We start from the raw sequence: 26,340 nt of genomic DNA, 5'->3' as shown, positions 1-26,340 counted from the left end.
TCAAGACGAAAAGCATCTTGTTGTCATAAGGCCATAGGTAGCCTTGGCATGGAAAGGCAGAGCATGTTATTTTCAAATGTGCAGTTCCTTGTACATTACTCTGATGATATATAGCTACTAAGATAAAAGCAGACAAAAGGGAGGAAGTGAACAAAGTTCTTTTTTATCTGTCACATTTTGTAGCACATACATCATGAGATTGCAGTGTTTCAACACATTGGACGGTGTTGTGTTAATGAACATGTTACTGCATTTAAACTGAGATTCACCTCCATGACACAGTCAAACAGTGTAACCCCTGAACTTAGAAGTGATAACATGAAGCTGAGAGTTAGGTCCCAAGGTTGCTCGGTTGTCTTCAGTACTTCTGTCAGCCTCAGCAACTCTAAGTAGCCTAGTGCTGCTCTCTGGTGTGTTTCCATTAGGGTAATATGTGAAACATGAGGGCTTATCGCAGTGCTGTAATTCCCCGATTGTTATTCATTTATATAGATTGACCTGTCAGCACTTCTGCCAGCTGTGTGTGAAACATACTGAGAAGAAGGATCAACTTGCATTTTCATGTGGTCCACTGGACTCACAAAAACTCATAGTATGTTACTTTTTTAAATCTAATTGTTGTCAAAATTAAAATTAGTTACACCATGCCTTTTGGGTATTTTACTAGTTTCCTTACATACAGCCCATTGATCATCTTTTGACTGACAGATCACCGTGGATACTAAACATACAAAACAACATTATCATAATCTTAAAAAAAACACTTTTTACAAATACCATTTTTGGTTGTAGACGATCCAGAAATTTACAACAGAAATTGAAATTACCATTAATACAAAACATACAATATTACAAACATATTTTCAGAACATTCTCTAGCAACTACACCCTTTAATATAAACCCATCATTGGGTACAAAGGTTAAATTCCATTTTTCCAGTATGAAGCAACAAATTCTGTACTTGTTCAACCTCATTTCTCAAAACAGATCATACTTAAATCGCTTTCATCTCTTTATCTATGGATAAACCTAAATTTCAAAAATAGCCTATTGTTTACATCTGTCCCTTTTACTAAATTTCGCATTGTCCTCAAAAAACCTATTGCACAGTAATTTTTAACCATTACCAACTGCTGAGCATTTCTGCGTTTTCTAATTGTAACTGGTGGGGTGCACTGTGTGTAGAAGTCATGGAGAACAGAGGCAATGAAAAGAGACATTTTGAGAACAGCCACATTAACGGGGTCACAAGCAATGAAAAAGGCCAGTCTTGGTCTGTTTGATTGGTCTGAGTCACGTGTTTAGACGTCTGCCGTAGGGGTCCTTTATATTCTATGGATTGTTTACAGAAGGTTGTCTGCATGGCAGTGGCAGGTGGTCTGACTCAACAAGAGGTGCGTTACCAGTCCAGTAGGGAGGGGGGTGTCTGACTGACATAGGCTGTAAATAAGACATCCAGTGAGTATCCTTGCTGTGGCCTGAGTACGTCTCAGGTGACCATGTGGTATCTTCACTCTGCACAGAAACACTGATCCGACATTCAGATTCCCAACACCTCAAACTTGGCATCGCATCTCCCTCCTTAGCAGTTGCCTAAAGTGTATAATTAGCATCTGCTATTTTAGAAACAGACGTCCCCGTCTCAACACCCCACTATCCCACACTTCTCTCTATTTACCCTGGAAATATCTCTGGTGAAGGCATGTGAAGTTACTTGGTAACACTTCACTTCAACTTAAAATAACTTTTTAAACCCTTTGGTGTACATTCATCGGCAGATCATTAAATATCTACATGTATAATTCTTTCTCGTTCTATAATCACATTAGAATGTATTCATATGACATGTTGGAGATTTATTAACAACCTTGAGATGGCTTTATCATAATTATTAAGATTAAATAAATCCAAGCTCTGTTTATAAAACATAAAGGACAGTATGTGGTTCATTGGAGCTGAGTGCCACCTTTACAATTCATGAAAGGACCCCTTCTGAGACTTTGTTGCATCACTGTTATACTTTCAATTTCATGGCCTGAAAACGTTGTCCTTGCCAGTGTTGTCTGAATTATTTTAGAACAACTTTGTGGCTCAGCTCCATACACCGGCTCTAAGCATCTTCTTCATGTGCCTTTCATGGATTCTGAATCCAGATCTCAGCTGAATATGGTATTGGCCATTGCTATGTGTCATAGCACAGTCCATATTATTTAAACAGTTGCATGAAGATTAATTGGGCATTGACTGGAGAAATACATGCTTTAAAGTTTTATGTGCGTAGGAAATATTCAAGCATACATTCTGTTTTATTGCTTCGGACACACAGTGTTTCAACAGCGGGGAAGTATGCTGAAATTCCAATTTTATATCTTCATGACATCGTTACATCTGTGTTGTTTCAGATTAATTTGGGAAAATGAAAACGGAAAAGAATTTTCCATCTGAGGAAGTAAACAAGTAAATCTCCATGTCAAAAAATTAAGGTACACTATGTTTGAATATTTGTAGTGAACAGTACATTTTTCAGTTGTACCACAGAAGACACAAAATAGGTCCTCATGAGACCGTTTGCGTAACTTCCACCAAAATGTACAGTGTAGTGTTAGTTAAATCTCATCTATCTCAGAAGCCAAATGGAGTATTACTGGTGTCTTTCAACTGAAAAAGCTACCTTTTAAAACCTTTTGTACATAATAATTGTTCTGTTAAGGGTACAAATGGTACATGTACCCAGTTGAAAAGTAAAGGGTATTGTATTGTACCCGTATAGAGCGAGAAGTTTTTGTGCTCCGAAAGGTGCAGTTCTGCTCTTTTTTTTTTTTTTTTTTTTTTTCTGAGTGTGTTGAGGATGATCATTAGTGACTTACCAATAACTTACAATTTTTTTGTCGAGTTTTATATAGAATAGAGATATATATATTTATATAGAATAGAATAGATTTTTTGTAAAGCTTAACCCAAAGTGATTTTTATCTTTCCACTGATACTAAATACATAGAAAGCGGATAATTGATGACTGTGATTGAGGACAGATAGATTTGGTTTATTTTCCAGTAGCTTGAAGTTAATGGTAATTACAACCATTAAAGGCAGTCTTTATATGGGTGCAAGCAGCTGGCTGAGAGGCTAACATCTGTAGTCCATAACAAGGAAACCAACTCCCAGGAGAGCTTAAAAAAAAAAAAAAAAAAAACCTCCAAGACTACATTCAATGAAATTTGGGCTTTGTCTCATTTAGTGGAGGCTCACATAAATTCAGCCATATCATGGTATGTTGTGTAATTTTTTTTTGTTGTGTAACTTTAGTATATTGCTTTTGAAGGTTTGAGGTGGCAGTGATTTCCCAAAAGTGGACAGTCAACAATCTTATGACCAGAAAGTCACAGGACACATTGGAGTTTTTTTTTTTTTTTTTTGCAAAGGTTAAAAACAAGCAAATTACATACAGATAACACTGAGTGTGTGAAGGGATAGAAAAAAGCCTCGAACTGCTTATTGATTACTTCTATCTAAATAATCTAAAAAAAATTCACACTGTCAAAAATGTACTTTATATAGTATATCTTTATCAAAATGAGATTATTAAACAGAAATTAGTCTTATTCTTCTTACGTTCTTGGTCTTTATTGCTCCTCTGACCTGAGCCCTCTGAAATAGTTTTCTAATTACACTGTGTAACATATTCTCAAAGATGTGATAATAGTTCTGATCCTGAAAAAGACTAAAGTATTTTAAACTTGCACGTAGGCACATTAAGTAATTAAAATGAGTCAAGATCATACTGTAAAAGTATATGTCCCTTCTACTACCTCATGTCTCCCTCCCTTTTCTCTCCTTCTCTCTCTCCCTGACAGTTTGTAATGGGAGGAGCTCCAGTGTGTTGAGTGGCCGGAGGCAGGCTGTAGTAAGACACTGTGTCAGAGAGAGGGAGAGTGTGGACCTGCAGACTCAGTGCTGTCATCTACTAGAGCTTTAAACTCTTTTCTTGTGCGGATTTTCTTCTGACACTTCCTGAAGGAGGAATCGATCTGTCTGTCACCGAAAGGAAACCATTTTTAGATCTGAAGGAAGTTTTTGTGTCACGGCTGAGTGGGACAGAGCGTAAGTACTGCTTTTATGGAGATTATACCCTTGTGTTCATTAACTGCGTTGTGCTTCATGAATCATTGATGTGAGTACGCTTCAGTTTCTGGTTACCTATTGAAATGATGCCAGGATAACCTGTCATTTCCCTGTTAGAGAATCATAAACTTTTTATGACTGAGGCTCTGTGGTGTTGGTTGTTAGTTTCTTTCTTTAAAGGGAAAAGTGGGTGTGAGCTGACACGAAACAGCCCCAGTGGGTCTTTATCGCAAGGTGATAGCAAGGCAAGGGGGTCATTAAAGACCCAGTGTGTGTGCAAGCTTGTGCGTGCGTGCGTGCGTGCGTGTGTGCGTGTATATGTGTGTGTATGCATGTCTTGAGCTTGTATTTATGAGTGATTGTGTATGCATAGGACCTACCCTTGCATTAAGAGATGTTGTACTTATTTTCTTTTGGAAACACAGCTATTTACCTGGGTGTGTTTGTATTTTAAGGCTTGCTGGCTTGTGGGTGAGTGTCTCTAGTAATGCAGGAAAATGGCTCGGATCGCTCCGACTCTTTAAGCCCAGGCACAACTCATCATCAGCATGGAGCCTGTGACTGGGAGTGGGGCCTCTTTTCCACTGATAGGAGTTAGTGAATGTGGCAGCCAGTGCACACATGTCCTAACCCAGCCTACAAACTTTGTGTGAACCCAGAGGAGTTTGGAAAAGCTGATGGGCAAGAACCAGAACATGAATATCAATACAAAGTTCTTAATTGTCTTTGTATGTCTGGCTGTGATAGTTGAGAGCCAGCACAGTCAAACTGTTGACGAGTTTCTGTGTTAAGACACTGGTTAGGGGCTCATCCTATGATTGCTGGCAGCTACAACACAGAAGCATCAAGTCTTACTATGTGAAACTAAAATCTCTGACCCACACGCTGCTGCCAGCACAATCAAGACTAATGCCAAATTGCTAGATGTGTGGGTGGTAGTTAATGAATAGGAACCATAAATGGAAAAGTTTGTCAAAAGTCAATGAAGAGGTCAAGCTAAGATTTTTATTTACTCCTCATGCTTACTTTTGAGTGTGCACTGCCAAGTACCTTTTACTTGAAAAGCTCTCAGTATCTCTTTCCTGTGTTGTTAGAGTTTGACAAAGCAAACAGTTTTGAAGCAGGAAGAGTGGGCTTTGGTTTTATTATTTGCATATTTTATATTGAGAGATTTCCCCAGACTTATTTTAAGGTATAAAAAAAACTTCGCTTGGAATTGTGTCTAATATAGTTTTGTAAAAAAAAAAAAAGAAAATCTTACCTTGCAACTACTCCTTCTCCCTCATTAAAAAAAAACAATCTAATATTAAATAATTGACCATTTCAAAAGATTGACGTGTCTACAACCTCACTGTGAAGTCCATTCTCAATGTATGTGTACTGGAAGCTTCAAGTTTCCACAGCACACCCATATAAATTGCACATTGGACCACAACTGGCTTCCAGATTAGTTGTAACGTCACAAAATAGCACATGGGTGCACACGTCTTAGCCTCAGATTTAATGTAAGAACAGAGAAATTCCCTTCAGCTGATGAATGTAAAAACAGCCTTCTGGTGTCAAACTCTACATATCATTCTGCATAGTGAAGGTCAGACATCCAAGTAAAGTAACAATAAGCTAAACACATTTTGGAGTGGAGGGGGATTTTAACATTTTTGGTTTCTCTGTTTTCCAAGAGAAAAATCAGCATAACTGACATCTTATATGGCCTCAGGACAGCTTGATATACCTCTCAGTCAGTCCATCTGAGTCTGTCTTGCAAGTGCTAACAAGGCAGCTGGATGTGAGAGATAACCCTCCCATCTAAGCTTTCACACAGACACAGATCCTCAAATGATCAACAAACACCCAGCAGAACTGGAATAAATAGGAGCTTTCATGAATTTTTAAGAATGGTTGATTATTCCACAAGAGGTGGTATTCCACGTGTGTGTGTGTGTGTGTGTGTGTGTGTGTGTGTGTGTGTGTGTGTGTGTGTGTGTGTGTGTGTGTGTGTGTGTGTGTGTGTGTGTGTGTGTGTGTGTGTGTGTGTGTGTGTGTAAACCCTTCAGCCAGAACATTAAAAGTGGTAACTGGTTTTAATGTTGGGGCTGATCAGTGTAATCAACCATGTTATCTCATTTGTGACAGAGAGAGTTTTTGTTTTATACGGCCTCGTATATGGAGATTCATCTGTTTGCAGTAGGAGAAAAGCCTGTCTGTGCTGACCTTGGTCTGCTGTTTTCTTTTGGTTTGATCCACAAAGAAAACAGCTGGCAGTTGCATTCTGGATACCGGCGGCCTTGACAATGAACTGCCTGTATGATGCTGTCAGAAAAGCTTTGGCTCGTTGGTAAAGCCCGGTGCCTGTTATATCAATACCTCAAATCCAGACTTCTCCACAAAAATATATTTTATGACATGGTGATAGTTACTTGCAGTGAAAGCCTGAATATCACTGTTGCAGAGTTTGACTGGGACGCTGGAACATTCCTTTGCAGACTGAAAATTTATTTGATGCAGGGCTGTTCTACATTAAGTCAGCTGAAAGGAATATAAGCAAAAGGATAAAATTATGCTTCTGTGTTGTGGAGCAGCTCAAAGCAGGGAGCAACCTGTTACAGATTACTAAATCTGTTCAGAGGAGAAAAGACAAAGAAGAAATAAATCACACTGTTTTATCACAGCTTAAACCCCTATGCTGTCCCCATATGCACGTTTCCATTTTGTCAGCATATCCCAAGGGCATTTTCTCAGCATTAGGCTACTCTGATCCTTCATCTGTTTATATAGTCAGGTTGACTATCACCCTTTCATTGTCTGTGTGTGTGTGTGTGTGTGTGTGTGTGTGTGTGTGTGTGTGCGTGTGCGTGTGTGCGTGCGCAAGAGAGAGGGAAAGATTTTCCCCTTTCGATTTTCTTTTAATATACTGTTTTTCCCTCTGTATGGTTTTGATGTGAACAAATGTTATTTTAGATTTTTATTTATTTTACTACGCGAGTAACACAAGTTTAAACAATGTCTGTGCAATTTAAAGGCTAAAATTTATGTGACAAGTGCATGGATCTGCATTATATATCAGTTTATATCATACTGTTATTTGTTTCAAGAAATTCAAGCTATGTTTTTAAACTTCAGCCAAAATGTTGTGTGGTGTCTTCCAAGACGAGAGCTATGCTTACTGCAGTCACACAACATAGACCAAATAAAAACAGTTGGTCCTAAAATACAGTTTTGTCTCCCCCAATTACTCTGCAGAAAACAAAAATGATACAGATAGAGAGGGTTTTTGGTTTGGAGAATTTTAGTTTTGTAGAAACCTGCTCACCATATTAAGTTGCTATCAAATTGGTACTGTCTACAATGAAGAACAGAAAGCTTGTTTTAAAAATGTGCCTTTTAAAAATATCTTAAGGCCATTTCTTCTATATTTACCATTGCCTGTTAAAATGTTTAACGTCCTGCTTGTTAGATGGAGTTGTGTCACTTTAAATTTGAGGATGGTTATGAGTGACACTGGCGAAAGCTTTTATGTTTCTTTGACAAAATAATCTCACCACAAGGTCTTATTCTGGAGCTTTCAAACATAAAAGCTGATCTTCATCAGCAGATGGAGTATTCCCAGTCTTCATAGATAAGAGTCATAGATAATCAAATTTCTACTTTTTTTATTTATTTTCAACTCTCAACTACATTGCCTTAAAAGCTGAGATTCTGAGTGCATTTAAAACCTTGGAAAAAGAAGTTGACAAAATAATCGCACTACAAAATCCCTTTAGTAGCTGTTCTGGACCTCTCAATCATATCACATGATCTTCAGATCTTGTGATATGATATGACTTCTTTCATGAAGTCTGTTTGTTCTGACTAAAACGAGTGAGAAAAGGGTTAATAGCTGAGGCCCAGGAGGGGTGGGCTGTGGAGTGGCCAGCCACTTGTAACCTAAAGGTTAAATACAGGCCTTCAGGGAGTCCTATTACTGTGTACTCACTGATGGGAACTCTGCAAACATGCATTCTGGGAGCACAGCGGGCTCCTCTGTTTATTCCCAATCCAGAACTGTGCCATGATGTGGGAAATGACTGTGGACATGGAATGTGGCCAGATCGCTGTGTTTGCTCCAGTGTTCCAGTCCCCCTCAGATCTGCCTTTTAATCCCGATGAAACATGCACCAAAAAACGTCACGTACATATGAAGGACTCTGGGGCCTCGCCTTGTTCACGCAGTGCCTTATTTTAACTGTACACAAGCCTGTGAAACAGCTTCGGGAACCCATGTTGAGTATGTTTACACATATGTCAGCGTTTCTCATGTTCTGGTGTGAGAATTGCAAAATTGTCTTTTCAGTGGTTGTTTCCATCACCCTTCAACACACACCTGTTCCCCTTGCGTGACACATGTTTAATAATAAAGGTCTATTTTAATCCTCAAAGCTATGTGTACATCCACACTCTTGACACTGGAGCTAGGGGATGACTGTAAGGTGTCAGATACAGCAAATGTAAATCAGGTTGTTGTTAGCGGTCGGATATGTTTGTGTGCATCTTGACATGAGTATGAGAGTACGCCTGATTAATGGAATCAGCCTCCCACCGAGCCTTGTTTAGCAGCCTGTCCCCCCCTTGCCACTGTGATTTGATATCTCTTAAGCATTCCAGATTGTGCCCTTTACTCTGATAATGGTACCACTGACCCTTTCAGACATTCCTGCTGTAACGCTCTAATCACAGGCCTCTAATTGACTCGCTGTAAACAAGCTTTACTTTTAATATTAATTTAAAGTACCAATTCTACTAGGAAGCCCTTTTGACTGACAAAGTTATTCTTGTCTAACCTTGGATACAAATAGTGCTGGGTGGGTCAGTCATCCTTGCTTAAAGTTATGAATGAGAAATTTGCAAAGGAGGATAACAGACAGGAGGAGTGTTGCTGGTACTCAGTCATTCCATGCTTTGCTAAGAGCCATAAACAGTCCAGGGGAGGGGATTGTGTACCTTTTTATTCCTCATGAACACTCCTCACTTTAATGGTCTGGAAGTATGTAATGCAACCTGCTCTGTTTTCTGCTTGCTGTCCGCTCTTGTGTGTGATGTCGCCCAGACCTGGAATGTTATACGTCTCCTTGCTCCAAAGGCAAAGGTTTTGTCAGGTCTGACTTTTTAAAAATTTTTTATGGTAATACAGGCGAACAGTGTCTAAAATGCCTCCAGCCCCATGCTTTTCTGATGTCAAAACAGGGGGCCTGCATCCAACAATTTTTGTAACTTTTTGATACCAACAATCTGACAATTTAAACCCACTTCATGCTGCGATTGGTCACTTGTGCTGAGGTGAGAAAGTAAGCAGGGTTTGAACTTATCTCTCAGGCTTTTTTGTTGTCCACACAGCTGTTACTATCACTTTTCATGCGTTCAAACAAGTGTAACATCACAAGTACCTTTTGAAAAGAGACTGTTTGAAAGCGTGCACGTCATCCCCATACGCATGATTATCGTGTCTCTTTATGATGGCAGGTTTTTCTTGTAACATTTGAGTTTGGATGTTCAGAACAGCTATAAAGTATTTCGCCTTCAGATATGGTCGGACAACGCATCATACAAGCTAGTTTTGTTTCGAGCATACTGCAGCCTTGACAACCCAGATATTTGTATAGTAGTAGCAAAATGATACTATTTTCTTTTGAAAGTTTTGTATAGACTGACCCACCCTTTTTTTTTTTGTTTAACAGGGTAACATAATGTCTTTCCCTCAATACTTTATACCTCCAGTCCGAGAGATGGAAATAGAGATAGAGGAAGGGGTTTATATGGAATAGAGACCCCAGGACAGCAGCAGACTAAAAGCTTCCTGTGCTAGAACAGAGTGTAAGCCAGACCTGGCAGACAGGCTGGCAGGGCAGATGTTTTAGGTGAAAGACACAGTAGATAGGGCCGTCTGAATAATTCATCAGATTGGATTGAAGATGTGATATATTAAGACACTGCACACAAGCCATCTTATGGCCTCTTTCAGCAATTTTTGTGCAGCCTGAGTAGCGGTAGGGCTCAGATCCCCCTGCGTTTCTGCTTTCTTTCTGGCAGTTATCCACCAGTCTGGGCAGTTGAGGAGACAGTTATAGATGAGTTGGCTCTGAGTCTAGCGAGGCCTCCAGACATCTGGAGGGGATGAAGCTGTTCAGCATGCAGGTGCAGTTTAAGCTCACAGGAACTAACACCGTTGGTTTTTTGTTTTTTTGTTTTTTTGGTTTGTTTTTTTTTCACCACTATGACTATTTTTTCTGCTGTGGTCAGTGGGTCTTACTGGTTTAGCTAACGGAGAATCAATAAATGCTTCCCAATTACATTGAAAAAATCTTATCTGTGCGGTTTACGATTTAACTTTTTTCTGTTGTGTCTGTGAAGATTCTCTGTGATCCAGGTCATGGTTATCCAAAAGGGCTTAATCAAGGGCAACTGGACCTGGTTGTTTTCTGTGTGTAGTCAGACCTTGTTCGGTCACAGGGTTATTTCATAATTACTCTGTAGAATGACACAGAAGTTTCCATTCCAGTAATGGCAAGACACAACACTCTTAGTAATCTTACCATCTTTCAGTTTCATAATTAACAATACTACATAAAGCTTACTTGGCAAAATATCAATGTATTCAAATTTGCTGTCGACACAGAGAAATGTATTCTGGTCTGAATTCTGGCTGCTCTATTTGTCTGCTTCTCCTCATGTTTAGTTTGTGAAGCAGGCAAAACAAGCCTGTTTATTCTGTTCCTGGTCATGGATCAAATCACTGACTTTACATCTTATAGTTTATAAATAATCAGATGAATCACTTGCTTTCCCTATGGAAACGTCAAAGCACAGCGTAAGATACAGAGCAGCCTCTTGGGTTTGCGTGAATGTACTGACTTTAGGACACTTAAGCAGAGTAAATGTTTGTTAACATGAGACTTGAATGTTTTCTTTAACCACTTATTGTCTGTCTTAGTTTTTGTCTGTATGGTTGCAACGTAGTTGACCAGCCCTTACTTCTAAGCTGTGAAAGTAGGTGAAGATGTCTCAGAATATTTTACGTGCTCTGATATCTCAGTGAAGAGACTCAGCTTTCTAGAAACAGATCATTTCACCTGCATCTCTCCAAGACATCAGCTCCCTCCTACACACGTCCAGCTGTGGGGGCCGGGGCGCTGTATAGACGTGTCAGGACTCTGATTGCATCTCAGACGCACACTAGTGTGGTGTTTCACTGCAAACAAAGAGGTACATGAACTTCAAGGGCTACTTTTTAAGTTCAAATGCCATTCTACCTTAACTAACTGGTGACACCAAATTGGCATTAAAAATGTCAAGAACTGTGGTGCAAATTTGCTAAACTGTTAGTCTTTGTTGTTGTTGTTTTGTTTTTTTTTAAGCGTTTTACTTGAAAAACTTTACTAATTACAATGAACTAATTTATACCATCTGCGGTATAGTGATTAACAAATCATGTCATGTAGGATATATGCCCGTATACCTGCAGCCAAGCACACAACTCTGTCATCTGATAGGTTGCTAATCCCCTTATTATGCTTGTCTGGTTAAATAGAACAGCCAGTCAGCCATTAAATCATCTAGCCTAGGCATCAATGTGGGCCCCATAATTTTGCTCTGTGCTTGACTGTGTACAGTGAGACTGAAAGGGAAAATGAGAGAGTGTAAAGGGAAAAATTTTAAGTATAAATATGTAAAATTAGACTTAAATTGAGCAAAGCTAGCTTGACAAATTTGCCCTTGAGTGACTGCATTAGCATGGCCTATAAGGTGATACTCTTGATTCACAAGAACTCATCTCCCCCATATGGTTTACCAGATACGCTGCCCTCATAGGTCAGATCTGGTTGTCTAGGATGTTGGATGTCAATAATTGGAATTTAGCCCAAATATCAGGGTGCTAAAGGATTCACAAGATGGCTTGAATGACTGGGATACCAAGGCCTAAGTGACTCCTGCAGACTAGGAGTGAGGAATGTGCAGCCTGCTATTGATCTTTACTAAGTGAGGTCACTGCATGTGGGGGGCAGCTGCCCCAGTCTCAGACCCCACATAAAGGGGGCAGCTTACCCTCACAAAGATATTTTAATGTGGTCTATCTGCCAAATAGAGAAGTAAAATAAAGAGCCTAATATCAACTTTTAGGACATGCTGAGGATTGTAGATGAGAAGCAAATGAACCAGTACAACCACAGGCATAAGAAAGCTGAGTGTCTACAACATATTTGTTCCCCCAGGATCAGTTGTTCACCATTTGTATACTGTATCTCATGAACTTGATTTAGAGAATATCAGATGGCCAGCCAGTCTTGGCATTGTTAAGAGACTCTTAAAGTCCCTCAGAGAGCACTACATACTATCTGCATCCCTCAAAAGATGTCTTTTATCTCACTGAGTGTAAAGGAGAAGAAGTCTACATTTAATAGCAAATTAAGAGTTGTGAATACTTAAATGAAATTTTAGCAATATGCAAATAAGCAAACCAAGTTACAAAAATATCCTAACATTTAAAAAATAAAACAACACAAACAAGGTGTACAGATTTCATTTTTGAGTTCAGAACATCATAAATCATAACTACTTTGCACACAACTGGATTAGCCTTTAAACAAGTGCTATTTTAAACAATTTGAAAAATGAAAATGAACCTGATTACACCTGCTTGGATGACTGACCACTCCCTGGCCTCTCACTGATCTTTAATGTTAAAACACATGACAGCTGGTTTGGAAACATCACATTTTTTGTTGTTAATCTGCAAAAATCTTTTTCAGACTATACAGTGTTGTGTTTCACTGTGTTTCATATGTACATGTAACAATAAATTAAATAGCTTCTCACAAGGTTTAATTGGTTTCAATAGGCAATAAAATGCATTATCAATATCATGTGAACCACTCCCCATAGTTCTCCCTATACTATGAACATTTCCAGAAAAATGTCTCCCAGTGAAAAATTGAGCTCATGAAATTTAAACTGCTTTTTGTGAGGCTTAGAGGGGCTTAGCATGATCACTAATAGTGAAGAGACTATATCTTTATTAATCCTTTAGTAATTTGAAAAAAAAGGTTGGTTGATTACACTTTGCCAAATGCATAGTTAGCCATTTAATAAGTGCATCAGTCACTGTATAGAAAGCACTGAAGTCCATGTATGAGACTTGTGTAACCTTGAGCAGCGTGTCACTTACTCGTCCATTCTTGAGGCTTACGATGTGCTTCGTAGACCCGAAAAACTCTTGAGTTGTGTTGAAGGTGGGTCTGTGGTTTGTGTCGTTAGTGCGCATGTGGAGAAGCGGACGTTCTGAGCCCTTTATCGGTCTCACACAGTGATGGACGTGTTCAGCTCTTTGCCCAATGGCCTATAGCCTGAGCTTCTGTCTAAGCCTCTAAGCTACTGGAATGCGTGCAGCTTCTTGCTGTGGACATCAAGAGAGAACAGCCACGCCGCTTTGTTTACAGCCTTTCATGGATGCCACACCAGCCTAATCAATTTCAAAGAGGATAAGCATTTCAGTGCATGGTTGGTGATTGAATGGTTCATGAATTTACATGGGCAGCAAATATTAATGCAGCAAAATATTTCCTTTTTCAGTTAAATTTATCCACAAGATAAAGTTAGTATTTATGTTGAAATATTATAAGGTCCACTCAGCTGCTGGTGCTTTTCGACCCTATCCCAAAGACTTTCTCAGCAAAGCGTATTGTTTTTTTGGTTATTTAATCGGAAGTCATATTTTTGATGTATTTATCCAATAAATACAATGTGTTTCAAAAATCCTCACATCCTGCTGTTTTAAACAGTGATTCATTTCTTTTAGCAGCTTCATTACATATATTAAATACTGTCCTGTTATCAATTAAAAGCTATAGATGTAAAATCTAAGTTAGTGTTCATTTAAGTACATTCTAATTAATAATAATTTTAGTGTTTAATATTTACATATTCATATTTGTATTTGAACAATGACCTCAACATACTGTAGTTTTGTATCGTAGACTTATCTATTATAACAGATTAAGTGAGTGAAGGTAAACAAGAATGGGCAACATTAAGCACCTGAAGTCAATGCTGTGTTATCAGCACTTGCTCTATTAGGATCAATATTTCACTCCACTATGGCAAACAAGTGTAGACATCTAGAATGGGAGCGAGTGTTTCAACAGGCCTGACCTACTTACAGCAGCCAGGGCTGAAGCTGCGCCTCACCTTTGTCTGGCAGACGTCAGGACCCATCATAAAAACACAGGCCCTCAGTATCTAAAACAGTGCAGTGAACAATATTATACTGTATATTTTTATGTCTGTCATAAAATAGTCCTTGACGAATTTGCTGCTTTTGCTGGACTGTGCTGCATATGGTCCCACTTTGTTTGGCTGGTCGAAACTGTTACACAAGTTACTGTCAACTGACTACTGTATATGACACTAAAGCCCCTGCCAAATTTCCGCTGATGGTACATTCTTTCCAAAAACCAGAAATATAGTTTCTGAAAACCAGAAATTAGTGTGCAGTAACTGAGTTGCAGTAGGATTATACCGAGACTTTACGTTAGGACCAGGACTGAGTTCAGGCAATAGGTCAGTGTTGGTTACCAGAGTTTAGAGAATTTCACTCTTAAAAAGCAATTTTTCAGTTACTTGATTATTTAGTATCAGCACTGGACTCTACAAACAAAATGTTACCTTGTATATATTATAAATGTTGAAGGACAGAGTAAAGTCAGCGAACCTGTTATCCATTCTTAAAGCATTTGCACCATGGGTGTAATAGGAAAAAGAAATGGAAAGACTCTTCCATACTGTAATTTTAACGTGAGGGTTCATCTGTGCATCTCATCACTGCCCATCATAAATGTATTATTAGTTTTCAGCATAAAACTTTTAAATAGGAAAGCCCACAAAAATGTCACCCTCATCTTAATCCTGCATTTTTGTCGAGAGCAGAGAGACTCTGTTGAGTTCTGCTAATGTAGGTAATTTGAATTTTCCAGCAGCAATGAGATTATAAGAGTTTGAGAGATTAAATGTGCATCAATCTGCAGTCGATGTGAGATCTATCAACACATGCTGCCACTCTCAGAATTTATTTTACATGTACTTGGAAGGGGATTAGCAAAACAAATACATTTACTAACGCCCAAACTATGAAGTTCAACAAATCTTTGGGGACCAACTGCAACTAGGAGATGAGGCCAAAATCACTTCTGAGACAAGGGGTGTGGCCTAAGAACTTTAACTTTAAGCACTGGCATTGCTTATGGAGCATTTGTGTCCACACTTTTAATAAGCAATATTTACTATAGTATAAATATTTATTATAATAAAAAAAATAGTATAAACAATTGTGGTTTAAGCAGCAGCAGTGTCCTCTTGTTTTGCTGCTCCACTACATGTCAGGATACACAGTATTGTGTAGCTCAGAAAAGACAGAAGCCTTTCCTAATGGGGGAATGCAGTTGTTGAATGTCAACATAAGAATCAAGACCCATGAATTTGTAGAATATCTAGACAGCTGGGTCAGTAGACTGAGTGTTCAAAAATCTTAAGGGGGGATATAGATGGAGAAAAGGAGAAAATTTATAGAGGGATTGTTAGCATTTACAATGACTGATTAATGGCATGTAAAAATGGGTGGCAGACTTAGTGTCTAAAAGGTGTATAAAATGATGAAACTGAATACTGTCAAAGATGTAGGTGTTCCCTTCCTCAGCAAAGGGTGTGACAACAGTAGAAAAGAAACCATTTCTGCAAAATCAACAGGGCAGGCTGCTTCTGAAAGGTGGATCAGCTTACACTGAATTGTTGAAAACTGAGAAGAGTGCAGAGAGAGGGAAAAGTACAAATGTCTGCCAATTATCGCCTCAGTCTGTCAGTATTTACCCTGTTTGAGGGTTTATTAATGAAAACACATGAATAGTTTTAATCCAAGTTTATGCCCTCTCTGATGTGTTTTGACAGGGAGATTTGGTACCGGGAAAAGGAGGGCAGAAAGCCAGGAGTGGCAAATGACTCTCACACAGATCACATTGAATCTATTATTTGTCTGGTGAGATTGGTTACTCATAGATGATCGACATCTCCATAAAAGTACTAATATAGAAATTAAGAGTTTGACAAGGAGACCAACAATAGAAAAATGTGTCCTTGCCCTTTAATTTGCTTCTCTATTTTCTTTTCTCCCTTTCAGTATTTTATTGCACTTTTCTGTCTGTCGCAGAGCCCCTGCTGCTCTTCTTTCACCCACTTCGGCCTTGATAGTGATAGCTGGCCGAGTGACAGAGCTAGCTCTGCAACTTTACATTTCATCAGCAAGCAGCTTCTGCTGGCTCCACATCTGTTATGGAAATATGCGCAGATGGGAAATGGAATGAAATAGAATATCATTTTGAATATTTTCACTTCTGAGATAGGGTTGATTTAGGCACTTGTACAGGTTTCAAAGACAGAGGTGATGAAATATGCTCATCCTCTTTCAAAGCTATATATTACTGTAATCTATCAATACATTCTTAACGCCTGATAGCTTCAAATTTGAGATGTTTTAGAAAGTCAGTGCTTGTGATAAAATTCACGACTTCTGACCGTGTGTCACAGGCCCCAGAGGAGAAGCGAGCTTGATGAATTTAACTCTCCTGAACCTTAAGTTCAAAATGTCCCCTATCTCTGTTCAGTGGTTTAATAAGATTTTAATTAGGCAATTAAAAGTCTTTGGAATAGCATATGGTCATAATTACTGATGTATGGTTCACTCAGGGATGAATGAGCCATTAATTACTCTTAGCTAGGTCTGGGGATTGGATTTAAAATGGGTCGAGTAGGATTGAGAGAGTATTTCTTCAGACTCCACGGTCACCTAATCAGACATACAGACTGAAGAATTTTCACTCACTGGGGAAAAGCATCGGGTTGCACCAGCTTTTTGAAAATTCATTACCAAGTTTGTGCATAAACTCCTTTTGAAAGTTAACTACTAGCTTGTTTCAATTTGGGGTTTTACTAAAGAAGGTTTCAACATTAAAAAATAAAAGGCTTTAGTAATGTTCAAAGCAGTACTAGGAAACATTTGTAGGGTCATCCAATCATCATTGCCAATCATCATACATGGAAAAATCTGTGTTTCAGATTTTGTAAGAAAACATCTGATTATGCTCGTCTACTTTTGGTTATTCAGTCTTAATGTGTTTGGAATCTAAACATACTGTGTTGTTTCTGTGAAATGGAACTAAAAATCTTCCAACTTTGCATTATATAACAGCATTATATTAAGTGTCAGGTCAGATGTATTGACAATATTTCATATTTCCTCTTTTATGTTTCAGTCTAAACAGATCATAACATGTATTAGCAAGGTAACATTAGTTTTGTCACTTAAGTTTTCTGCTCAGTTAGCTAACCAAGAGTTACACCTGGTACACCTGAACAACTTATCTTTACCTAGGAACTGGTTTGTGTGGTGCAATCCATTTGAATATAATGGCTCCTAGAGAATCTGTTTTAACAGGAACTACTAGATTAGTCATTTTCATGGGAGCAATGTGAGAATACTGTACCATGAGTTTGCCGTGATTGTGATTTGTCACAAGTCCCTTTGACCCAATACTTGAGCTCTGTGACGGAAGTCCTGTCATGTCTTACTCATAGATAGGTATTGGTAGAGCTAGATGGGTAGTTAAAAAATAACCTGACAGTAGGCAGTAGGACCTGTAAAGAACTGTGTCAACACTGCACTCCCACACACCACTCTATGAATCAGCCACTCTGTCCATATGTGCAAGCATGCTCCTCCATTAAAGCCTCTCCTGACAGATGATATCCACCACATCTCACATCTGCTCCTTCGCACATCTGAGAGTCCTCCAGGGGCGTGGAGGTGTCGAGGGGGGACGGAGGGGAAGTGCTGATCACAGGTCGAAGTCCACATATGGGAGCATGTGACCTGGGTGTGACGTAGTTGGCCTGCGTTTGCGTGTGCGTGTACAGGTGGTCTCCTGAGATGACAGGTATGCCACGAGGTCATATTTATCAGTCAACACTTCTCCAGTCAACAGGTTGTGTCTGGAATCCGGGGAGCCTTGACCCCCTCTTACGCTACTCGGATGGCAAATGCTAATAGTGGTGCCACCTGTTTCAGCAGTAAATGCAGCGCTGCTATTTATAATACTCACATAGTCTCATAAGTACTGCTGTCATTGCTCAGTCTTTGCCATTCAGTGATATACAGTGATAGTTTTAGCTGTATTGCTGGAAGTGACTGGTAAAGAGTTCTGGAAATGTCCTTGTTTAGTTAAATATAAACTTATATCCTCTTTCTGGACATACTCTACTGTAAAGTATATTGACAGTGTAGAAAAGATTAGTAGTATATGAATTGCCCATAACTTTTCATGAGAACATTTTATATAGCGAATACTACTTCGCGTTACAGGTTGGGCATATTGATAGTAGTGAAATAGTGATAACAGTGAAAGATTTGCCTATTATGGAAGTTTTATACCTATCACAACCACATTTGATTACTCTAATTTTTTATCCCAGAATTCACTCCTTATTCCCAGCACAGCTTCTTACTGCTTCATTTAATCTTCTCTTCCCCTCCTAGTAATTATTTTCACTGCATGGACTGCCCAAACAATTGTTGTTAGTTATATTGATGACACGATAATAGGCTCAAATAGTGATGCCTGTTTGTGCCACTTATTTCCCAAATGCGTAAGATATTTCACTTTCCACTTGGGATGGAGGGAACGTAGTGGGGACAGGGGGTATCAGCTTTTCAAAATCCCGTTGTATCCCAGCGTAATAGCGTCTGATTGGTGTAGGTTGTTGGAGTTGGTCACTGACAGGAAACTCTGAGGGCATTGCTCAAGACACCCTCTTCTGTATGTGTTTGTTTGGCTTCCAGATGACAATGTGTAACATTATTTATTCTAATATAAAGCCACTATCCATCAAAGCTAAGAGAGAAAAGAACGGTGTCCCTGAGACGAGAAGTCATTTTCAATGACTAGAAGTGTACTTCTGCCTTGAAATTTTTGTATGCTTTGTTTTATTTATTTACTTAAGTTTGTGGTTAGATGTAAATACAACATTATGCCAGTCTCTATCAATTCTCTATCAATGATACTACATATAATTTTCAAACTGAATGCATTAATCACCAAGAAATTAATACCACATTTTTAGGCAGAGCACACTATCCCTACTCCCTACACACGTCTGTGTAGGGAGTGAAAGGGATGATTCAGTTTATGCATCATGCAGGAGAGAGCAGCGAAGTGCAGAGTTGCATATAGATTTCAGTGCCTTCAAAAGGGCCCTTGTTCTCTCGCTCACACTTAATCTAGATCTCTCCATGATCCTCAGTCAAATTCAGCTGGATGCATGCAGGACTCTTTTTCTGAGTGTCACACAAAACCAGAGTTAATGTTAGCTCCACTGCTTGGTGGTCAAGTGTTGTCTCACTTTGAATTGTTCCACACAAAGGACACTAATTATCCTTATGGCTCCTTCCTTGTCCATTATATGTTAAAGTCTACTGACATCACGTAGGCTGCTGGCAGGGGGCATTGTCAGAAAGACAGACAGTGACCTAGCATAGAGTTTTCAAAGCAGAAGCCTTTCATAACCTCATCTGCTTTTGTCATTATGATCATTAAGAGTCACAGTCCCGCTGCTGTGGGATGAAATTCTTTGGCTTTGGTGGAAAAAGGAGTGATAGATTTTGATCTTTTAGCTCTCCTGTTGATATCATTATTTCATTTTTGAAAGACTTTTAATGAAACACCCTGTTTCAAACAACTTAACTTGGAAGAAAGAGACTTAATTTATCCTTTGCTTCACTAAGTGTTATTCCTCAAGAGTATCCAAGGCTAAATTGACAGAAAAGAATGTGTCTCCCTGTATTCTTACTTTTCATGTCTTGTGTGTTGTCTCTACTGCTGTAGGAGTAACTCTCTTTGTGTCTATTTCTCTGGTCTTTATTGTGGCCTTCCTGCTCCTCCAAATGTCACCTACCCGGGTAGGATCAGATTTTCAGATGTCTGTTTGCAGCAAACATCAAACTGTTCATTGACTAATAGTCAGGGACCCCTTGATAGAAACCAGGAATAGCTTCACTCGCTACCTTTTGCTATTGATTGCCATACCTCACATGAAACTGAGCCTCCCGTTGGTTGTATTTAATGAGGAGCTCCCTTTGGCAACTGTAATGGAGTGTTTCCAGTTGGAACCTAGATGTCTGTATTGAGTTTCCCCTCATGTCTCACTACGTTCAGTTAATCAGCATCACTGAATTGCCTCATAACTCCATTACTGGTATAATAGTTATCTTGTGGCTTTGTTCTGATGTGTTCTTAAGAAGTTGTTGTACAAGTTGTGGATAAATGAGTTACCCGGTGTCAACTCTTAAATGGCAAAAACATATAAAAGCTAAACATTTGTGATCTACATTGAGTAGATGAGAGCTGAACAGCATGCCCATGCAAATATATAATTTTCCTTTGGCTTTGGACACTTTTATCTCCATAAATTCCTCACCAAAACTGTTTACAAGCAGAACTAAAGCCCCCAATGACCTTTGGGAATCAAAACATTTTACAGTATCAACGGTTATAATGTGTATATACACACTTTCTCACTACTCGGTAATAAAACAATAGTTCAATGGAGGAAAGCTATGGCAAGCAACTCCTGTAATTCCTGTAATATGAGTTGTTATCAAGATCAAGAACTATTACTTTTACTATTAACTAAGATTTCCAAGAAATCTCCGCTTTCTTTTCTTTCCTGTGAATTGCACAGTAGAGCAAGTTCAGATATGGAGATTCACGGCTTTTGGAGTGTAAGGTTATTTGTCAGTAGCTGACACTATCAAAATAACCTGGCCTAGGCCTGTCACGATAATTAAGTTATCCACTTATCGTACAATGTATGGACATGTCCCTGATCGTTTTTGCTGACCTCGATATTTTGTTTACATTTGTGTTTGTTAACATAAGAAAGTCACCAACATTTTAGCCAACATGTTGCCAGCAGGGTATTTACTTGGATTATAAGACTTGGTTGCAGCACCTAAGCGTTTTTTCACAGCGCCTAAGGCGAATAGAAAACAGAACAGAGAGACAATATGCTGAGTCACGTTTTGCTGTCATTTCTGGTCGCGCTGCTACTGTCCTCTTGTCTGCTATCTTTGTTGGAGTTTCACCGTGGGCAACGCTCGGGCAGCTCCTACAAACACACACACACACACACACACACATGCACACAGAGCGACAGCTACAGTGAACCAGGCCGAAGTAAAGATAATGTGTTACTCGAGGCTAATAGGTGTTTTCCCAATGACTGAATAATTGCAGCCAGAAAGTTTAGAAGAATAAATCCAAATGCACTTGGTTTCAAAGCCGCAGTCCATTGCTCCTCTGTGGGAACATTTTTGGGTTTAAGAGGAATGAGAGAGGAGAGCCCATTAATGCAAACGGGCTAGTATGTCAACTTTGTTTAAAAACAGTGGCAATACAGCAGTATATTGCCTGTTAAGGAATGAATGACACTCTATACTTGCATTATTATCCTGTTATATTATTATATCATTGGCATAAAATGACAATAATATCGTTTATCGCAATTATTTCTGGGACAATGTGTATCATCCAAAGTAGTGACTGTTATAGGCCTAACCTGACCTGAGCAGACTCATGCACGTAGTATTCTGTTAATGATCAACCCAATAATATCAGTTTCTTACTTTTTTTAATTTTAAATGTTTTTGATTTTGTTAAGAGAAATATGCTGCTCTGTGCTAACTACTGTCAGTTATTAGGAAATAATATTTTAAAGGGTTTGCTTTTCAGTTGGTTGGTCCACCAATTTTAATCCAAACTGAAATATCTTGACAGCTATTGGATAGATTGCCATGAAATTTGGTTAATTTATTAGCTAATTAGCTAATGTTATGCATACTAATGCACTAAATGAAAATGGTGAACATGATAAACATTATACTTGCTAAACATCAGCATGTTAACATTATCACTGTGAGCATGTTAGCAATCTGACTTCAGCATTTAACCCCACAACAGCGTATACAGTGCATTCATTTGGATCAATGTTGTTTCTTTCATCTTCACAGATCTGAGCTGAGGCGCTGTGGTGTTGTGAACGCATGGAGGCTGATCAGTGGAGGCTTTCCGTCTTTTTCTGAAGTCACAGGTCGTCGTTTCAAACCAGCCTCATCGTCTGCAGCCCCGAAGGAGTGCCGTGACGTCACAACAGTGCATAGGCCTTCCATTCAAGGAGCCTGGAGTTGCAGTAAGAGCGAGAGGGGGAGAGAAAAAATAAACACGGGTTAAAAAAGACGCTCTTCATGAATTACCCAAAACCCTGAAAGGCAAATACTGCAAGTTGGCTCCTCGGTCCTGAGGAGGCATGTGGACAATGAGTATGGCTTGGCTATGTCTCCCAGCCTGCATTTTCCTGCTTGTTTGTTGCTTTCATACAGCTGTCATGGAAAACGATGTCACTCCACGTCTCACCTTCTCCTACAGTAAGTTTTATCAACTTCTTGACTATAGAGTAACCATGACACTGCAGTAATGCATTACTATCACATGCATTCATCACTCAGTCACTTGCGTGCAAGGTAGACTCAAAAGGCTGCCTACAGGACTAGCTCTTTCGACTGAAAAAAAATCAATACGCTTCATATATGTCCATTGTAAGAGCTAAAAGGATTTAGATGAGTGCACCATAATGATTTATTATCCATGTAAATATGCACTATGAATGGCAGTGCCATCAGTGTGGCTCTGTCAAGTACCTACAGGTCAGACATAATGACGAAATGAATAGGCCTATTTTGCAACATCGTACTAAGGGCAGCCTGACATAGTCTCATAAGAGTTATTGCTCTTATATAATCTGTATTTTTTGTTTTTTTGTTTACAAATTAAACATAATGATGGATTATGAGATCAGTGCAGGCTATCAATGATTGAACTGCGGTTTAGTGACTCTCGTTCAGGCATCATTACAATCTTAATGTCAGAAGATTGTGTTGATAGAACTCTCTTGATAATCTATTATGGACATGGATTAAAATTTTCCAGTAAGGGGATAATTCTGAGCAGGTCCGCCGTCTTGCCTGTCTGAACCTGTAGGACCTCTACACCAACAGGTAATATCTCTCACCTGGCAGCCTCAACAAAGCCCACACCTCAGCCCTGCCGGAGCGTTTCACAACAACACACATCATCAATCTCTTACTGAAAAGACGCTTCACACTTCTCCCTGTTCTGATGGAAAGATTTGCTTTTAGGGCATGCAGCCAATGTTAAACACAACCATAAAACATGCAAAACCCACATCAGAGGCCTGCTGTATATATGCTATATATATATCTATATATCTATATATAGATATATAGGAAGGTTGTGTTTTCGATCTTGTGTCTATTTCGGTAATATTATTAGAGCTAACCAAACTAATCCTCAGTCATCAGCTTGTTCTGTACTAGCATTTATGTTGCTGTAACTTTAGCCACATTGATAAGCTCTGACCTTCAACAACAGAAGAAGTTACGATCCCCCATAAAACTTAGCAAGAAGTGAATTTTATCAGGTCCTTCTGACCGATCTCGACATGGCTAAGGGCTCATAGTGACTTGAAATTTACTAGCCGGGTTATGCAGTGTGTCTGACAGAGTCAATCTAAAAAGACTGAAGATGATAGTGTTTAAAAGACTAATGTTAGGCACAAAACAAGCTTTAACAACCTGACGAAGGCTAGCGGGGCCTGGTGATAGAAGTTGTCTTTCTGTAGCAATGTTGGATCTGCTACACAGACATTTTCTAACCTTCCGCAGAAGAGCTTTGTCACATTGTGTTTAGAGTGTCAAAGCAGAATGCAGAGCTGTGGGCCTCAGGGACCTGAACTTTATACAGCAGAAACTGCCTGGTCTCATCGTGGTTTCTGGTCTTCTCTGTCCTATCTGGATGCCAGTTAGCTTTAACCTTGGTAGTGTAGGCAGGCCAGAGCCCTGTTTGGCTGCTTCCCATTCGGTAACATTTTCATAGACTGACTTCCACTCCACTTTTCTTGCTCTGCCTCTGTCCCCTGGTCCCCGCCTCAGCCTTAATGAAGAGGGTAATCTGCCATGAATAATGAATGGGGATTTGTATATGTCATAGTGTGAACACTTGTCTGGTTCTCGTTATGTGCCTATCAGGATGGATCATGGGTTCATGGAGTAGGGTCTGCATCTGATTTTTTCTCCTCTTTTGTTCCAGGCTTTAATGCAGACCATGCTGAACGGCTTAGTGTGTTGGAACACTTTAAAGGCAAACCTATAAGCCATTTATGTTGCCATATGTTGTCTTTGCCTGTTGATCTATGCAGCCCTCTGTTAGACATCATGCGTTTGGACAGTCGTGCTTTAATTTTGTGTTGGGGCCATGCCCACAGACACACTGTGAGTAAAGCTTATTTAATTATTTAAAAGCGGTCATGTCTAGACCATCTGAATCAGCTACCCTCAAGTAATTCAAAATGACAGTGGTGACAAGTGAGATAACAGCTTTTCAATACTTTGTTGGTGCCACATAGATGAACAACGGTTTTTAATGGTATGAATGCTTTAACATCCTTCACTATATCACTCGTTAAAGACTTGTTAAAGTCCACCAGTATCGAAAGTTACGTTAATGGGGATGCAACTTATTACTTTAATTATCACTAATCAAGTATTCTAATGGCAGTGGTAATCAGGGCCCAACAAAATTTAACAGAGCCCAAAGTGATTTTGACATTACAACAATGTTGATAATTAATTAGTAAATAAAGAAAAAAATATGAAAAACTCTTTGGGTTCATCTTTAAGATTTTCTCATTTTCTTTTTTCTTATATGTCAATAAATATAAATAATAATAATAATAATAATAATAATTATTATTATTATTATAATTATAATTATAATTATAATTTATTATTATTTATTATTTATTATTATTAATAATAATAAATATGTTTGGGTTTTAGTTGTTGGTCAGGCAAAATAACTAACCTGAAGGCCTTGCTTTGGGCTCTGGGCATTTTTCACTATTTTCTGACATTTCGTATAGAAAATTATGAATTTATGTCCAAAAATAATCAAATAAATAATCGGCTAATTAATCGATAATTAAAATAGGTAGTTTTAGCCTTAAAAGTTGCTTACCCATAAAACCAAAGAATTCAATTATATTGTGAAACTGTTCACCGCAACTGTTCACTTCTGTGATGCTGTATTTTACAGTTCACAATTCACTTGATGAACAGATTTAATGTAAATTTTCTGTTGAAATACTAACTTAATCAACTAATTATTTTAGTACTATGTAGATTTTAGGGTTACGTTGGTTGCTATAAAATGAAAAAGAACACTACACAACCTTGCTCTGTTCTATAGATTTCACCTGTATCAGAACGGTATGTGATTTATTTTGATTTTAAACATACAGCAGTGAATACAACAGGTGTTGATTTTTTGATGCTGTAATATGTGTACTCAGCAATGCACTGTGTGTGTGTGTGTGTGTGTGTGTGTGTGTGTGTGATTGACCAGTGTCCATTTTATTGATTATTTTCAATTCATCATGAAAAGGCAGATTATTGATCCTGATATTGCTGATGTTTATATCACCCACTCTTTCCAGTCCACCGTGGAGTGGGACATAAATCAAACTCAACAAACCCTGTAGAACTCCCAGTACTTCGATGTTCTTTTTCAAGGCGTTGTCAGGACACCTTGTCTCTGCTCCTACTGTATATGCACAGCATAGCATCTGGCTGGTCAGAGCAGGGTGCTGCAGTACAGTTAGAGACATGTCATGACCTCATGTACCGTCTCTTTGTTCTTGACACTTCAGCCCTGTTCACACTGGAGGAGAAGGGGTCATGGTGAGTTCCTGATGAACTAGCAGCTGGTTTACATTATTGTGCTTAATCCGGGGTCAGCTTTTGTTGCTCCTTGACCAACAGATTGGCCTATCAACATTTTTCATGGGAAAGGAGCTTTTAGAGTTGAGGGGCAGGCTATTTTACAAACTACAGGTGTAATGGATATTGGGGGAAAGTGTTTTATTTAAATGTTAACAGATTAGTTTCCATCCTCCAGTAAATTGCATTACCAAAGCCTGTTATCGCTCATCCCTGCTGTGTGAATACGTAATGCGCA

General features: G+C 38.9%; 1 protein-coding gene across 1 annotated transcript in view; it reads left to right on the top strand.

The window, feature by feature from the left end:
• sema4ba (sema domain, immunoglobulin domain (Ig), transmembrane domain (TM) and short cytoplasmic domain, (semaphorin) 4Ba) overlaps positions 1-26,340 on the top strand; it is a 69,061-nt gene that overhangs the window by 26,965 nt on the left and 15,756 nt on the right. Inside the window, exons 2-3 of the mRNA XM_040131911.1 lie at positions 3,856-4,102; positions 22,260-22,673. Coding sequence (XP_039987845.1) covers positions 22,556-22,673 — 118 coding nt within the window. The 5' untranslated portion in view covers positions 3,856-4,102; positions 22,260-22,555. The remainder of the gene's footprint in view (positions 1-3,855; positions 4,103-22,259; positions 22,674-26,340) is intronic.

The sequence above is a fragment of the Xiphias gladius genome, chromosome 8, assembly GCF_016859285.1.
Source record: "Xiphias gladius isolate SHS-SW01 ecotype Sanya breed wild chromosome 8, ASM1685928v1, whole genome shotgun sequence".
Taxonomy (NCBI): Eukaryota; Metazoa; Chordata; class Actinopteri; order Istiophoriformes; family Xiphiidae; genus Xiphias; species Xiphias gladius.
This window is presented reverse-complemented; position numbering and strand designations above follow the sequence as displayed.